Source organism: Aquarana catesbeiana, linkage group LG07 (assembly GCF_042186555.1).
Source record: "Aquarana catesbeiana isolate 2022-GZ linkage group LG07, ASM4218655v1, whole genome shotgun sequence".
Taxonomy (NCBI): domain Eukaryota; kingdom Metazoa; phylum Chordata; class Amphibia; order Anura; family Ranidae; genus Aquarana; species Aquarana catesbeiana.
The window spans coordinates 199,443,824-199,461,656 of NC_133330.1; the positions used below are offsets into that span (position 1 = coordinate 199,443,824).

At 41.1% G+C, this 17,833-nt stretch overlaps 1 protein-coding gene across 6 annotated transcripts in view; it reads left to right on the forward strand.

Annotated features, from left to right (window-relative positions):
* DENND1B (DENN domain containing 1B) overlaps nucleotides 1–17,833 on the forward strand; it is a 422,418-nt gene that overhangs the window by 167,857 nt on the left and 236,728 nt on the right. For all 6 annotated transcript variants that reach the window (XR_012235321.1, XM_073592973.1, XM_073592974.1 and 3 more), the window contains exons 4-5: nucleotides 11,904–11,953; nucleotides 14,231–14,350. Coding sequence is in view for 5 of the 6 variants with exons in the window: in XM_073592973.1 (XP_073449074.1) it covers nucleotides 11,904–11,953; nucleotides 14,231–14,350 (170 nt within the window). In the remaining variant the exon portion in view is untranslated. The remainder of the gene's footprint in view (nucleotides 1–11,903; nucleotides 11,954–14,230; nucleotides 14,351–17,833) is intronic.

Consider the following 17,833-nt stretch of genomic DNA (forward strand, 5'->3'; position numbering starts at 1 on the left):
TCTCTGGATGACGGAGCTCCCTGTCTAAGCTGCCATCCTGCTCCGGTGCTAGGCCACGCCCCCATTTTCGGATTTTTGCGTAGAATGTGTCACATTTGGCTTTTTTGTTTTTACACTTTTTTGTGTCATAACAATACAAACAAAAGAAGTAAACATGAGAATGCTTAAACATTTGTAATTGCAACAATTTTCTGGGCAAAGTGGTGCATTATCTCACAGAAATGCAGGGGTTCCAATATTTTTGGCCATGACTGTATACGAAGTATTCATTGGATTTTAGTTATTTATGCATTTTGCTTTTTGCACATTTTTCTTGATCTGTTTTCCACAGGATTTTGCACCCTTTTTTCCTAAGACTCGGTTCACACAGGGACAACTTGTCAGGCGACCTAGTCGCCTAACAAGTCGCCTCCTGTTCTGTACAATGGAACCATTCTAATCGGAGCGACACAAGTCGCTCCGACTTAGAAAAAGGTTCCTGTACTACTTTGGGGGCGACTTGCATAGACTTCTATACAGAAGTCGTTTTGCAAGTCACCGCGGAAGTCGTTTGCAGGTCGCCTCGCTGAGGCGACCTGCAAGTCGTGCCGCCCGTGTGTGAACCGGGTCTAAGTTGAATAAAGTGAAAAAAAGTCATTGATGTGAATGAGCCCTTAGATCTGCTTGGAGTTCCGATTTAAAATGAACAAATTACAAACTGATATCAGTTGGGTGCAGAAATGTTTTAAAATTATTTTAATACCATTTAGAATATTAGCAAAGAAAGTGTTTCCACCGCTCAGGCTGACACTGACCCAGGTGTAAGTAGAAGTTTCAGAGCAGAAGAGCTCCAGGTGCTGGCTGAATGCTAGGCAAAGCAGGCTTGAATGGAGGAGAAGATTTGGATGCCGCACACCGGATGTAGTCAAAAAACTTCACTTTATTCAAAAAATGGGATCATCAAAATAACAAGACTGTCATGCAGAAAGTACAGGTAAGCTGACGCGTTTCGCACTCAGGACTGAGTGCTTACTCATAGCTATGAGTAAGCACTCAGTCCTGAGTGCGAAACGCATCAGCTTACCTGTACTTTCTGCATGACAGTCTTGTTATTTTGATGATCCCATTTTTTCAATAAAGTGAAGTTTTTTGACTACATCCGGTGTGCGGCATCCAAATCTTCTCCTCCATTTAGAATATTAGTAATTTTATTATATCAAAACTTTTATATTTCTGTTGCATGTTGTTTGGTATTATCCTAAGAAACAGTCAAGACAAGAAGTATGTTTAAGGCTTTGTGTACACTTAAAATACTTTGACCGCCGGTTGTGGGAAAATGCAAAACGTGGCAAAATCACACCGCGATTTTACTGCGATTTTGCTAGTTGTGCGGCCGGTGGTCAAAATGTTCCTGTCCTGAACTTGATTCATCTAGGGGAGGTTGAACCTCCTCTAACCTCAGCAGCTCCTAAACTATCCTAAAAGCCTGTGTACATGGACATATAGGCTTTTATGGAGTTAAGTTTAGGAGCTTTGGCTAAAAAACGCCAAAAGCTCCTAAACTTAAGTTTAGGAGCGGCTAGTGTACATGGAGCCTTAGGAAGCAAACACTGACCTGGTCACATTGTTTTAGGATGGTAATTGACTAAAACCCTGTAATCTTCCCAACCATTTCAGGATGGTAACCATCTAATCTTCCCAGCCATTCATTTGGTCAATTTGTGATGTTTTGTGCCATTGTTTTTTTGTAGATTGTTATACTGGCAGTTTTTAGTGTTTTTTTGTTTTTTTTTGTTTTTTAAGTCTTTTTTTAAAGGCATGCGTTACAATACAACTTAATGACAAAGCAAAAGATTTGGGTTCAAATAGAGCTTCAATGGCAGCCTTCAATAAAAGTGAAAGCCTGGTACAAATTTGCTTTGCTTTGCTCTTGCGCAACAACTAATGTGTTGGTGGCTCATACAAAAAGCAGGACTACCAATTGAATGTAAGCTGAATGCAAGAAGTCCTGAGTTGCCATGTACATACACAATAAAAAGGTGGCTAGTGGATGGTGTTCAAGTAGTGTGGATGACACAGTACACGGAAACAAGGTTTCCTATCAGTCACACCCATGATAACGCACACCTTGCAGAATTTTACTAGCAATTTTGAAAGGAAAGTAGGGGGTTCTAGCAAGGAGAGAAAAAAAAAAAAAAAAAAAGTGGGTAGGGAGGGATAAAGGGAGTGACATGGGAGGGTGGGGGAAGAATGGGTTGCTCAGCGCAATTAGTGATTACATGTTAGGAAAATGTTAAGTATTCATTAGAAAGAATGAAACAAGTCCTAGTATAAACCACCTTGCATTATGTTCCTCCATTTTGTCTCTGAGGGCAGCAGTCAAGTGTTCAAGTGTTCCATTTATTGAATGTCATTCAGCCTGGCAAACCATTGAGAGATGGTGGATGGAAATTGTTGTTTCCACTTGCATGAGTATAAAGGCCTTGGCAGCATTCAATAAATATTTTAGTAGAGACTTACAGTTTGTCCTACTAGACATTGGGGTCAAGTTGTGAAGCACTGCAGGGGGATCGTCAAAAAGAGAAAAAACTGTTTGTGTACAATTTGCAGAACGTGTTGCCAAAATGGCCGAATAATATAATAGGACAATCCCAGAAAATATGCAGAATCATGCCAACCTGGGCCTCGCATCTCCAGCGCAGAGGGCTGTGGCGAGGAACCAATGAAGCCAGGACTGAGGGGGTCTGATTTCACCTCATCAGGATTTTGTATGTCATTTCTTGGTGTTTGCTACACAGGGAAGATTTGTAGGAAAAAAATAGTATCCTGAGCTTTTGATCTGCCAAGAATGTCATGTCCAGATCCCTCTCCCATTTGTGCAAGTACGGAGGGTCCTGCCGAAATGACACATCAAGCCAGGATACGGTAAGAGGAAGAAAGAGATTTACGTACGGGACATTCACCCAGGGGTGAGATATCTGTTGAAGCCTGTATGCCCCGGGAGAGAGCGCAAAAAGTAGTTAAGTTGCTACAGCTTCCATCTACCCAAAGCAGAGGTAGTGGTGGTAGCAGAGGCCCTGGAGAATAAAACAGTGCCTGTTGCAAAGTGTGTATGTATATATATATATATATATATATATATATATATATATATATATATATATTTACATACACACTGAGCAAAATTATACACGCAACACTTTTGTGTTCCCCCCATTTATCATGAGCTCAATGCAAAGATCTACGACTTTTTCTTTGTACGCAAAAGCCCTATTTCTCTCAAATATTCACAAATCTGTCTAAATCTGTGTTAGTGAGCACTTCTCCTTTGCCGAGATAATCCATCCACCTCACAGGTGTGGCATATCAAGATGCTGATTAGACAGCATTATTATTGCACAGGTGTGCGTTAGGCTGGCCACAATAAAAGGCCACTCTAAAATGTGCAGTTTTACTTTATTGGGGGGGTCCAAAAAACAGTCAGTATCTGGTTTGACCACCATTTACCTCACGCAGTGCAGCACATTTCCTTCGCATGGAGTTGATCAGGTTGTTAATTGTGGCCTGTGGAATGTTGGGCCATTCCTCTTCATTGGCTGTGCGAAGTTGCCGGATATTGGCAGGAACTGGAACACGCTGTAGTATACGCCGATTCAGAGCATCCCAAACATGCTCAATAGGTGATATGCAGACCAATTTGATGCAGTGTGCGGCATATGGTCTGATCACTGACAGGCTGACACCCCACCACCCCACCTTCAACCTCTGCAGCAATGCTGGCAGCACTTATGCGTCTATTTCCCAAAGATGACCTCTGGATATGATGCTGAGCACATGCACTCAACTTCTTTGATCGGCCTGTTCTGAGTGGAACCTGTCCTGTTAAAATGCTGTATGGTCTTGGCTGCCATGCTGCAGCTCAGTTACAGGCTCTTGGCATTCTTCTTTGCCATGGGGTGACATGCTGTACTTCCAGTGACCAGTATGAGAGAGTGAGAGCGATAACACCAACTTTAACACACCTGCTCCCCATTCACACCTGAGACCTTGTAACACTAACAAGTCACATGACACCGGGGATGGAAAATGGCTAATTGGGCCCAATTTGGACATTTTCACTTAGGGGTGTACTCACTTTTGTTGCCAGTGGTTTAGAAATTAATGGCTGTGTGTTGTTATTTTAAAGGGACAGCAAATTTACACTGTTATACAAGCTGTTCACTCACTACTTTACATTGTACAGTGACCTCATAAGGGGGCGGGGTCACCGCCTATATAAGTCCGTTGCGGAGCGTTCAGAGACCATTCCAGCTGAAGAGAGCGTCGTGTCAACATCTCTGGAAGAAGAGAAGAAGGCAGAAGTCCGGACCACCGCTAGCAATTGAGCTGCAGAAGATAGCGGAGGAGCCGGCAGAAGATGCGGACACCGGGAGGAGACGGCGGAGAGACCCCCGAAGTCGGAAGAGGACCCCCGAAGTCGGAAGAAGATCCCGGAGCTGCCTAATAAATTATTTTAAAAACCTGTGTACTGTTTGTTTTATTGACGCTTTTTTTCCCTAGGTGAATGGGTAGGGGTACCATGTACCCCATACTCATTCACATAGGGTGGGGGGCCGGGATCTGGGGGCCCCCTTATTAAAGGGGGCTCCCAGATTCCGATAAGCCCCCCGCCCGCAGACCCCGACAACCAACGGCCAGGGTTGTCGGGAAGAGGCCCTTGTCCTCATCAACATGGGGACAAGGTGCTTTGGGGGGGGCGCACACTGCGCCCCCCATGCCCCAAAGCACCCCCCATGTTGAGGGCATGCGGCCTGGTACGGTGGGGGGGGCCGCCAGCGAAGTCGCCCGTCATGGAGGCGACTTGAAGTCGCCTCGTAATTTGCCGAAGTCGTGCCAAAGTCGCGCTGAAGCCGCGTTGAAGTCGCGGTACAAAGTCGCGTTAAAGTCGTGTTGCCCATGTGTGAACCGACCCTTAGTGTTTAAGTGGTGAAACTTTCCTCACTTACACACAAAGTCTATTACATTGACAAATTGTTACAATGTTTAGACTTAGTTTCACTGCTAAAGAAAGTTGTGATTCTTGGCAGACTGCCCAGCTTTTCTCGTCCTTTCTTTTGACGGCTGTGGCTTCAGAAGAGCAGAGAAAATTCTATCCATAGCAAGAATCATGAAACACTTTCATCAAGATCACAACGGGGAAAAAATTGCGATAACGATTCTTGACGATTAATCGTGCAGCTCTAATATATATATATATATATATATATATATATATATATATATATATATATATATATATAATGTGTGTGTATATACACAAGCACATGTGTGTTTGAGCTTTGGGGTGCACACCCTAATGCCAGCTATACAATTCTGGAGGCAGTTATTTCAGTTCTAGAAACTAAGGGGTACTTTTAAGGACCTGGAAAACATGTTTAGTATAACCCAGGTATAGAAGCTAGTAATAATTTCTGTCTAAAGCTCCTTGCACACTGGCTTAAAAAAATGCTGCTTCTAAAGGAGTTTTGTGTTTTGTCTGTAGAAGCAGCTCTCAATGATCTCCTATGTGTCCATGCACATTAGGACATTTAGCAGCATATTTTAAGCTCAGCGTTTAGAGGCAGGAAAAGAAAAACATTCTGGTTTGTGTTTTTGGTTTGAGTGTTCTGGCAGAAAAAAATGCTAAACTCTCACCTAAACTGTGTACAAAAATGCTCTATTTTATGTCTCCCAAGGGAACTGGTGTTTTTTTTTTTTTTTTGCCGACTGTGCACGGAGCCTATTCTAATTCTAAGAAAATTGCCCTGTCATGGTACCTAATAAACACTTAAAATAAGTTTTACGGTGCTCCTCACGATTGATTGACTTGTGGATTATGAAGCTGTGATAACTCCTGACCAATTCTTGTTAAAGTTTGCATCACCAAAAGGTTAGAGATCCCTTTGTTTTTCAGGATCTCATGTGATATCCATATGTTTTCATTAAATAGAACACTCAGCGGGAGGGTGGGAATCTAACAGTCTCTTTTCGGAGGCCCAGCCTCCTTTCTAGGCCTTAGTGAAATTGCTGGATGCACAGAGTATAGATGAGATTCTTGCAGCCCACCCATACTGGCCTTGGCCTTCCAGCTGGAAAGCCTCATTCCAAGTTTGCATTTTGTTTCTGGTTAGTAGAAACCCACTGCAGATATATTTATTAATGGTGCAAGATAGGCAGTAACATTGGATGGTTTTCCTTTCTGTCATTTCTACTGCTTTCTACTACTACTTCCTCCATGATATTAAAAAAACTCTGACTTTAGTGTAAAAAAGTTGCCTGTATTTTAATTTAGTTAACAGCAATGCTCAGCCAACCTGAGATTGGATTTCTCCACAAATAGAGCTTTCTTTTGGTAGTATTTGATCACCTCTGGGTTTCTTTTTTGTTAAAAAAATGAAAAAAGAACGGAAATTTTGAAAACAAAAACAAAACGGTTTTATATTTTGTTATAAAATTTTGCAAACAAGTAATTTTTCTCCTTCATTGATGTACACTGATGAGACTGCACTGATGGGCACTAATATGTGGCAGTGATAAGCTGGCACTGGTGGGCACTGAGATGTGACACTGGTGGGCACTGAGTGGTGGCACGGATGGATGGCACTGAAGGGCATTGATGGGTGGCAGTAATGGGTACTGGTAGGTGACACTGATAGGCAGCACTGCTTGATGGCACTGATTGGCATCACTGGTGGGCATTGATATGTGGCACTCTTGGGCATTGATAGGTGGCACTGATATTCACTGGTGGGCACAGATTGATGGCACTGGCAGGTGGTACTGGTTGTCACAGATGAGGCGGCTATGCCTCTTCCTCTTCGGGACCGATGTCCCTTCAACAGAAGCCGGTGATTGGCTTTTTTTTCTCTCCTTACACTGTTGGCGTGAGAAAAAAAAAAAAAAAAAAGATTACCGAGCTTCTGTTTACATCACGTGATCAGCTGTCATTGGCTGACAGCTGATCACGTGGTAAGGGGCCATTGACTCGTGATCACAGAGATCGCTGCACATGACCCCCTAAACCCCCCCGCCCCGGTGAAACATTTTCAGCAGAACCGTAAAGCCTAGTACACACGATCAGAAAATCGTACAAAAAATACCACTTTCGAAGCGATCGTACGATATACTGATCGTTAGTACACAGCTTTTGAGAGACGATCACAACAGTTCATCTGAAATTATCTGAAGGGACAAACACGAAAATGTTTCTCGTATGATATCAGATCATATGATTTCTTTTTAATCCGTGTAGTATCCTGGAAAAATTTGAAGACCAAGACCACACATGCTCGGAAACGACAGAACACTTTACAATATAATACAACACATTACATCACTTCCAAAGTTGTATTCTGTGGTACGAGAATTTTTGTAACTGTAGCAACCTCCTCATTTTTGATATGAGACTAGCATGCAAAATGATAAAAAAAAGGGCGATCATTCGTCTGATATTCTCATCGTGCGTACAAGGCTTAAAATTCATACACAGAAGATGCAGTGAGACTGTGTTGGACAGCTATTCCTGCGCAGTTCTGCCTCATGACAAGGACTTGTCTCCGGTGTGCTTGGTGCACACCACTGCGTTGCGTGCATGCAGTAAATTTTTTCAGTGCAGCGCAAAGTAGGGACATCTTATTGAAATGCCTGTGTGACATTTCAATAAAATTTGTTAAAACAAAATCCAGACCAGTGCAATGCACCGGGATCACTACAGTGATCCCGCCGGACCACACAGCACACCAGCTACTGCACTGTAACTCAGTGGCTGATGTAGCCATAAAGAGGGTAAATCTTGGAGCTTTAAATAATAGTAAAAACACAACAGGTTTTTTTTTTTTTCTTTCATGGTTTAATTATTTTTTTGTATAACAGGCAATAGAAATGCAAGGACCTACACAACTAATTAATTCAATTATTGCATGTATGTAATGTTTGTTTATGTTGTAAAGTTTCAATAATTCAATAAAGTTTCAAAAATTTCAATAAAAATTTATCTGAGAAAAAATAAATAAATAAGGGTAAACAGACATTTTTCAGACCCCTTTCACACTGAGGCGCTCGAAAACCACCCACAAAATGCCGAGCGCCCCCTGCGGCGACTTTCAGGTGCTCTTGAGGAGCGAAGGTCACGCGACTCAAAAAACTGCTGCAAGAACCATTCTAAAGCTCTCCCCTGGCGCCTCCCACTCATCTCAACGGAGAGGGGCACCCCCGAGCCGCCTCTCTTAGACTACCCTCACGCTGAGGCAGTCTTCAGGCGTTTCAGGGCTAAAAATAGCACCTCAAAACCACCTCTCATGCCTACCCAGTGTAAAAGCCTGAGTGCTGCGGGACGGGAAAAAATGTCCTGTAAGCAGCATCTTTGGGGCGGTGTAGGAGCGATGTATACAGTGCTCCTACACCACCTCTGCCCACTGGAATTAATGGGCAGCACTTCTGAGGCACTGCAATGTGCCTCGGAGGCGCCGCAACATGGGCGCTTTTTACCGCTGCTAGCAGCCTAAAAACGCCGCTAAGACTAGCAACAGGGGTTCTAACCCTTTCCTTACACTATCCAAAACATAGACAAAAGTCTTAGCTTGACATACACACATAAAGTGTACCACTGCCCAGACTATGCTTATTTTTAAATGATTAGCATATTCTTAACAGGCAGTAAAAGACCTTGTAAACAAGCCCTTACTGACCATCTCTATTGCTTGCAGGGTGAACCAATTCATTCTCAAGGATCCTCAAGGTTAGAGGGCTGGCAGTCTGCCTAGATCTGCTCTCAAAGAAAAAAAAAAAAAAAAATCAACATTTCAGTGTGAAATTTAAAAAAAAAAATTGTTATAATGGCTGTAGGTATAAAAAAAAATGAATGAAGGCTTGTTTTAAACTGCCTTTACCACTTACTCTCAATATGTAAATACGTAGCTGGCATAAAATGGGCACAGGTTTACTGGTAAAGAATATAATGTTTTTTTTTTTTTTTTTATAACGGCAGTAAAATGTGTGTTTTTATTTTCAGCTTTATTGTATTTCCCACAAGGGATAACTGGGGCCTACATGTATTAAAGTGGAAAAAAATATTGTTCTTTAGCAAGGAACATACATTCCAAATTAATAACTATGCTACCTAATTAGTGTGTGCTGTAAATTTTCTCTAGCATTGTTTCTGTTTCTTCTTTCTGGAGGCTGCCATTTTGCTGAAGCCCAGAGCCCCTAAGCAGCAGCAAAGGTTTAGGCTGTCAGCAAATCGACCTCTACATTTTTTGGCACAGCTTTGAAAATAGAGAGCAACTGCGCATTTGCAGAGCAGGGTGAGACAGTGTATTACTGGATTTTAAACAGTAATACACAGGCATTTATTTGTAATGTTTTACATACCTGTACCCGCACAAGTGGTCAGCCTTAAGTGATCTAGTAGGACTTCATTTTCTGACTAAAGTTCCCCTTTAACCACTTAAAGACCAGCTGCTGCAGTTGTACTGCAGCAAGTTGGTTCTATTACGCGAATAGCCGTCATTGTACATCACTTCTTGTAATAGATATATTGGCCCTGGAGCCCATGTGCGTGGCCGGCTGGCGCAATGTCTGTCGGCCACCCACGATCGCTCCACACAGAGGCAGAACGGGGATCTGTAACAACAGCGGATCCCTGTTCTGACAGGGGAGCTGAGAGTGATCGTCTGTTCCTAGTGATTAGGAACAGCGATCTTTCTCCTCCTCCAGTCTTCCCAACCCCCATACAGTTAGAAACACCTCCCAGGGAACACATTTAACCCTTTGATCGCCCCTGGTGTTAACCCCTTCCCCGCCAGTAACCTTAGTAATCAGTGCATTTTTTTCAAAATCGTCGCTTTTTTTGTTTATAGAGCAAAAAAAACAAAACGCAGAGGTGTTCAAATACCACCAAAAGAAAGCTCTATTTGTGGGAAAAAAAGGACGTCAATTTTGTTTGGGTACAGCTTAGTACGATGGCGCAATTGTCAGTTAAATCGACGCAGTACCATTTTGCAAAAAATGGCCTGGTCATTAAGGGGTTAAATCCTTCCGGTCCTTAAGTGGTTAAATATATCCAGGTTATGGTTGTTTCAGAAAATTTAAACTATTCACTGATGAAATCACTGTGGGTGACACCATTTGTGTCACTAATTCATATTCTAAGGCCTCATGCACACTGGGCATAAAAAAGCTGCTTATACAGGCGTTTGGCTTTTATTTCTTTCAGCCTGTAGAAGAAACTCTGTTAGCGAATGTGTCCATGCACATTTGGGTGTTTACAGGCATATTTGAAAAGGAGCATTTGCAGCCTGAAAAAAAAATAAAAATAACCATAACAAGCACGTTTTTCGAGAGAAGGTTATGGGAAGAAAAACACTTGGTCCGCATAAATGCAGCAATTTTAAGTATATATTGATGATCGTGAGAAATGAGCTGAGGGGGATGTTTTGGGGAAAAAAATACTTATAAATGCAAATACATATAAAAAATGTGTGTGCAATATGAGCCACTATGAGCGTATTTTTCTGCTGCTTTTTTTCTGCCAGAGGTTCTGGCAATTTTTTCAGGCACCTAGTGTGCATGGACCCTAAACTGAACAGCTACCTCCAAACAGTTGAAATCCTCTGAATGCTCTCCCCCATCACAACACTTGAAGAATCGACATTAGGTGTTTCTCAACAAGAAGGTGTTTTGTATAGTTTCATTTGTTGGTAGTAGTGTATATCAGTATAGCATTTGTGTATATCAGTGATTCTCAGCAAGGGGTACATAAGTGTCCCTCAAAGGCTGTATACAATATGACAGATTATAGGTCTGTGCCTGTCAGTAAACTGCTAATGAGCTCTTTTTGACAGCTTTACGAGTTCATAGATGCTACCCACAGAGCCAGTGCTCCTACTTTCACTCAAAGAGGGCTTTAGGACTAGACTGGCTTATTGCATGGTTAAAGAACTCCTTTAACAGTTCACAAGCCAAGGGATCATTTCCATTTTTCTGTGTAGGCAGCGTTTTCCAGCACAATGGGGAAGATGTACACTTAGAATCTGGTGCAGCTGTGCATGGTAGCTTCTAACTTAAGCTTGCTCAATTAAGTGGATGTAAACCTGATTCATGAAATTTTGAGCTGGGCACATATATCTGCAGTGTTTTGTTATCTCTCTTCAAAGCACTAAGTCCCGTAGCGTTGTCCTCCTCCGTTCCTCTGTTATCAGCATGATAACTTTTGACAAGCTCTCCGAGACGGGAGATAGAAGTGTGTGTCGGGGAGGTTGCTATAAATAGATTAGCAAAATCTTAAACTAAACACAGGCAACCTCTGCATGTGTGGGGAAGAGGGTGTGTGCCTTTCCTCCAATCAGCTGTCTCACAGTGTCTAGCAATACTCCCCTCCTACAGGGGAACCCGGAAGAGAAAATTCTAACAGAATGTGCACTTTCTACACAGTATATAAAGGTGAAGACAGCAGATATTCATGTAAAACTTATGTAGGGGGATTTGTTTCATCCTTGTTTATCATCTGAGGCTGTTCACTTCACTGGGTATATGGTGGGTTTACATCCACTTTAAGCTTTAGCAATAAAACCTGGAAGCTGATTGGGTTCTATGCAAACTGCACCAGATTTTGCGCTCTCCAGGTTTAGTAACTAACCCTCAATGGCTTTAAACACATTTGTAATTCTGTGGAAGTTCTCTTGCTGTCTGTGACATTATACTCCTAAAACATGTCAATTTGTTCCTCACAATGAGCCTGAACAACTAATGTTTTGAATTGTTACACAAGTGATACCTTAATAGTATTTCAATGATTTTTCATGCATTGGTTTTGTCATCTCTCATTTTAAAGTTTTGTGGTATGTTTATTTTCAGAAAAAGTTTATCTTCCCCTTTTGTTTCTGTAGGAGATGCTGTGCATGGTGCCAAAGTTCTGCTTTCCCTTTGCTATTGACAGGTGAGCTCATAAAATGTTTCACTGTTTGGTGTCATGCCTCTCTGTATACCATTTTCTTGACCAAATATAATTTTGTAAATGTGTTACATACATGTAAAACATGCCTATAACAAACCTCCAACCAAATAATGGTGGAAACCAATTATATGAAAAATTCAGACATACAGTGGGGACGGAAAGTATTCAGACCCCCTTACATTTTTCACTCTTTGTTATATTGCAGCCATTTGCTAAAATCATTTAAGTTATTTTTTTTTCCTCATTATTGTGCACGCAGCACTCCATATTGACAGAAAAACACAGAATTGTTAACATTTTTGCAGATTTATTAAAAAAGAAAAACTGAAATATCACATGGTCCTAAGTATTCAGACCCTTTGCTGTGACACTCTTATATTTAGCTCAGGTGCTGTCCATTTCTTCTGATCATCCTTGAGATGGTTCTACACCTTCATTTGAGTCCAGATGTGTTTGAGTATACTGATTGGACTTGATTAGGAAAGCCACATACCTGTCTATATAAGACCTTACAGCTCACAGTGCATGTCAGAGCAAATGAGAATCATGAGGTCAAAGGAACTGCCTGAAGAGCTCAGAGACAGAATTGTGGCAAGGCACAGATCTGGCCAAGGTTACAAAAAAAATTCTGCTGCACTTAAGGTTCCTACGAGCACAATGGCCTCCATAATCCTTAAATGGAAGACGTTTGGGACGACCAGAACCCTTCGTAGATCTGGCTGTCCGGCCAAACTGAGCTATCGGGGGAGAAGAGCCTTGGTAACAGAGATAAAGAAGAACCCAAAGATCACTGTGGCTGAACTCCAGAGATGCAGTCGGGAGATGGGAGAAAGTTGTAGAAAGTCAACCATCACTGCAGCCCTCCACCAGTCGGGGCTTTATGGCAGAGTGGCCCGACGGAAGCCTCTCCTCAGTGCAAGACACATGAAAGCCCGCATGGAGTTTGCTAAAAAACACCTGAAGGACTCAAAGATGGTGAGAAATAAGATTCTCTGGCCTGATGAGACCAAGATAGAACTTTTTGGCCTTAATTCTAAGCGGTATGTGTGGAGAAAACCAGGCACTGCTCATCACCTGTCCAATACAGTCCCTACAGTGAAGCATGGTGGTGGCAGCATCATACTGTGGGGGTGTTTTTCAGCTGCAGGGACAGGACGACTGGTTGCAATCGAGGGAAAGATGAATGCAGCCAAGTACAGGGATATACTGGACAAAAACCTTCTCCAGACTGCTCAGGATCTCAGACTGGGCCGAAGGTTTACCTTCCAACAAGACAATGACCCTAAGCACACAGCTAAAATAACGAAGGAGTGGCTTCACAACAACTCCGTGACTGTTCTTGAATGGCCCAGCCAGAGCCCTGACTTAAACCCAATTGAGCATCTCTGGAGAGACCTAAAAATGGCTGTCCACCAACATTTACCATCCAACCTGACAGAACTGGAGAGGATCTGCAAGGAGGAATGGCAGAGGATCCCCAAATCCAGGTGTGAAAAACTTGTTGAATCTTTCCCAAAATGACTCACGCCTGTATTAGATCAAAATGGTGCTTCTACTAAATACTGAGCAAAGGGTCTGAATACTTAGGACCATGTGATATTTCAGTTTTTCTTTTTTAATAAATCTGCAAAAATGTCAACAATTCTGTGTTTTTTTTGTCAATATGGGGTGCTGTGTGTACATTAATGAGGAAAAAATTAATTTTAGCAAATAGCTGCTATATAACAAAGAGTGAAAAATGTAAGGGGGTCTGAATACTTTTCGCCCCCACTGTATATAATAGGCTTTCCACCATTATTTATAATTGTTATTTTTATTAGTATTATAAATATTTGTATTCATATTTTGATTACTGTTTTTTTCAGTGTGTGTGACCTCGAGGGTGGGTTGTACATTTATATATTGTTTTGATTTTGCACTTGGAGGGGTTTCTACCTTTATTCATAAATTGCTTTTTTGGATTTATTTGCTTTAATAGTTTGCATTTGTGTAAAGGTTTTTGAAATGGTTGAAATATCATCTTATATGAGTGAAAAATAAATGTTTGAGGGTATTAGGGTAGCGCTGCATTTTGTATAATAGAAATTGAATTTGGGTGTGGGAACACATAGCAGTGTCAAGCAACAACCGATTAGTTTATTTTCATTAACTTTATATTTTCTTTGGACTTATGGGTTATGGGATTCCTCATCTGCAAGCGAGTAGCGTGGTGAAATCTTGATCTAATTATTATTATTTTGAATCTTTGTACTTTTTCAGGGGTACCCAAGCACAAATGGGGCAACACTTTACCTTTGTTCTGACTGATATTGATGGAAAGCAAAGGTTTGGTTTTTGCCGCTTGACCTCTGGAGGTAAAATCTGCCTATGTATTCTAAGGTGAGCATAATGGTAGCTCTGTCATTTTCTGGTAAATTGTATAGATCACACCTTTCTTGCTTTGACATTTTTTTTTATTTTTTATGTTTTAAAGTTTAAGCTGACCACAGACAGTAGTGTGTGGTTGGATGTGCATGCACAATCTGACCTTCAGCATTCAAAGAAAACTGCAAACTCCCCCAACTTGTTAGCCTAGCATCAATGTTAAATGGATAATTTAAATTATTGTAAAAATAAAGGAAAAGGACCAATGGGGCAACACATCAAAGTTTGTTGGCGCTGGTTTATCAGCACAAGGGGTAATTGGGACATGTCTGTGGACTACCTTATATGCTTATCGCAAGTGTTGCAGTCCCACTATTCATTTATTTTACTGAACCAAACTTTTTTCTCCTGGCCTTCACAGATTGATACTGCCACTTTATTTTCATACCTTAAGCCTAGTACACACGGTCAGAAAATTGGACAATAATTACCGCTTTCAAAGCAATCGTGCAATAATCTGATTGTTAGTACACAGCTTTCGAGAGCCAATCATGACAGTTCATCTGAAATGATACCAGATCGTACAAATTTTGTTTAATCAGTACAGTATTAATCCTAAAAAAATCGGAAGATCACGACCATGCATGCTCGGAAATTACAGAATCCATTACAATACAATATAAAAATAGATAATACTGTGCTAAGGTTAAAAAGGACAGGCAGACAGCAGCTAGCATAAATTGTGGGTAACAATTTACAAGTATGAAATGGAGAAATACAGCACTTAAATGTGCTTGGTAACAAGGAAAACATCCATCAATCCTGAGAGGCACCCAATAGGTGAATTGATCTTGATTAAAAGGTGAACAGTAATCTTCCACCAACACCATGGTGAGCCAAGCCTCTTACCCTCACAACTGGACCACTAGATTATAGGTGGTAAAAAAAAAGCATGGATCCAGGAATCAGTCCTCATTTTGAAAGATGTAAAGACAAAAAACACTTCATGCTGTAGTATATCAAAACGATTTGAATTCTTTAAAAGTATGTGTGTGTATATGTGTATATGTATATATGTATATATATATATAGAGAGAGAGAGAGATACTCACACAGTGGCAGATGTAAACAGGCATGTCATATCAAAACTCCTGATGGTTTCAAACCAACAAGATGGCCGCAGTCCTTCCTCATGTTTAGTGACGCCACATGTCCAAAAACTCTACTCCGCGAGTCTTTGGACGTGTGGCCTCGCTGTGCATGAGGACTTCAGCCAGCTTGTCGCTTTGAAACCATCAGGAGTTTTTATATCACATGCTTGTGTACATCTGCCACTGTGTGAGTATATATATATGTGCTTTTAATAAGTTCAAATGGTTTTGATATACTACACCCTGAAGTGGTTTTCGTCTTTACACCTATGGCGTGCCTCTCGGGATTGATAAACGTTTTCTTAGTTACCAAGCACATTTAAGCGCTACATTTCTCTATTTCATACATTACAATACAACACAACACGTTGCACCCCTTCCAAAGTTATATTCTGTAGTACAATAATATAATTTTTTGTAAGTTTTTATTAACCTTTTCATTTTCGATATTAAACTAGCATGCAAAAAAAAAATGAACGATTATTTCTCCGATATTCTCATTGTGTGAACGAGGCTTAAGACAGTGGAGTTGATTTACTAAAACTGGAAAGAGCAAACTCTGGTGCAGCTCTACATAGAAACCAATCCGCTTCCAGGTTTTTTTGTCAGCTTAATTTAACAAGCTGAATTTAGAAGCTGATTGACCATGCACAGTTGCACCAGATTTTGCACTCTACAGTTTTACTAAATCAACCCCAATGTTTTTATAGATTAAGTGTTTTCTGTTACTGTGTACTCTTGATCCAGGCTTTACACGCAAGCCCTCCCCCCTTTTTTCCACAGTCTGGACAGGGGGAGACCCGCTCTATAGATGTGAACCTGCAAATTGTGAATCTCTTTACTAACTTGGAATGGTGATTGCTCACCTGCCCTTTCCTATGCAAGCCACTTCCTCTCCGTCACTTAACCTCTGACTTTTTCAATTTAAAAAATGTACCCTGCAGTGGCACCCCAGTGGTTCAAGAGCCTGGAGGGTGACTGGGCTACTAATAGGTAGCAGTTCTGGGAAAATATTCTCGGGGAAACTGTTTGAATCTTGTTCTAATGAGCCATGAAATATGGGGAGGTTTGTTCACTGTGACAGGCCTTGATGGGGCCTTGTATTTCACACTAGACCAAAAACTCAGCAAACCTGTCACTCTGTATATTATGCCGACAGGGCTACTTTGGTCATTGCTCCATAGTTTTCTTTTCTCTGCACGTTTATTTCTCCCAGGTTTCTAGCAATTCATCTGCTAGAGATGTACATCTGTGTTGAGACACAAGGCATGCAAAGCTGAACAGCCACAAGCACATACAGACATATATGCATGGTGAGCACAAATAGCTAGGGCTAATTTTTGTTACCTGGAGGAAAGTTGAACCGTTGCCCATATGAACTTTAAAAACCTTCTTTTTAATTTTAAGCTTGATTGGCAGTTGTAGGTGACAGCTGCTATTTAACTTTTCTGAAATGTTCAAATAGCAGCATCGTTAGTGCATTTTGGCACTACACTGTAGTGGATAGCACTTTTGCTTAGCAGTAAAAAGGGTCACTGGTTCAAATCCCCACCACAACATTACCTGCCTGGAGTTTGAATGTTCTCCCTATGCCTGCATTTCCTCCAGGTACTCTGGTTTCCTTCCACACTGCAAAGACATGCTGGTAGGTTAATTGGATCCAGTCTAAATTGGCCCTAGTATGTGTATGTATGAATGTGAGTTGGGGACCTTAGATTTTAAGCTCTTTGAGGGTAGGGACTGACGTGAATGTACAATGTATATGTAAATCGCTGCTTAAATTGATGTCGCTATATAAGTACCTGAAATAATATTTGGGTTGTTATTGGGTTTTTATTTTGCAGTGACATCGTACTTCCTAACATTTTAGATCCTAACAGCAATCTAACAGCAACTATATAGTCTGTGGGCCTACCAAAAAAAAAAAAAAAAAAATTCAATTCGTATTCAGTCAAGTGGGCCTTTGCACAACCAAAGATGTTGGTAAACGTAAATGAGATTGCACAGTCTGTAATGTGTGATATAGACTTCAGGAACTAGTGTGACCTAGTATTTTCATGCTTGCCTTGCGCTACCCATAGACATAAGAAAGTACAAGCAATCTATTTTGTACAGACATATTTTCATAAATGCTATGTACCGGAGTGATTTCAGAACAATGCAAAAACAAAAAAAAAAAAACAATTAGATTGTAAGCTCCTTGAGGGCAGGGACTAATGTGAATGTACAATATATACTGTATATGTAAAGTGCTGCTTAAATTGTCAGTGCTATGTAAGTACCTGTAACAATAATAATCTTTGTGTCTGTGCCTCTCTTTATGGAACTTTTAGGCTTCATGTACACT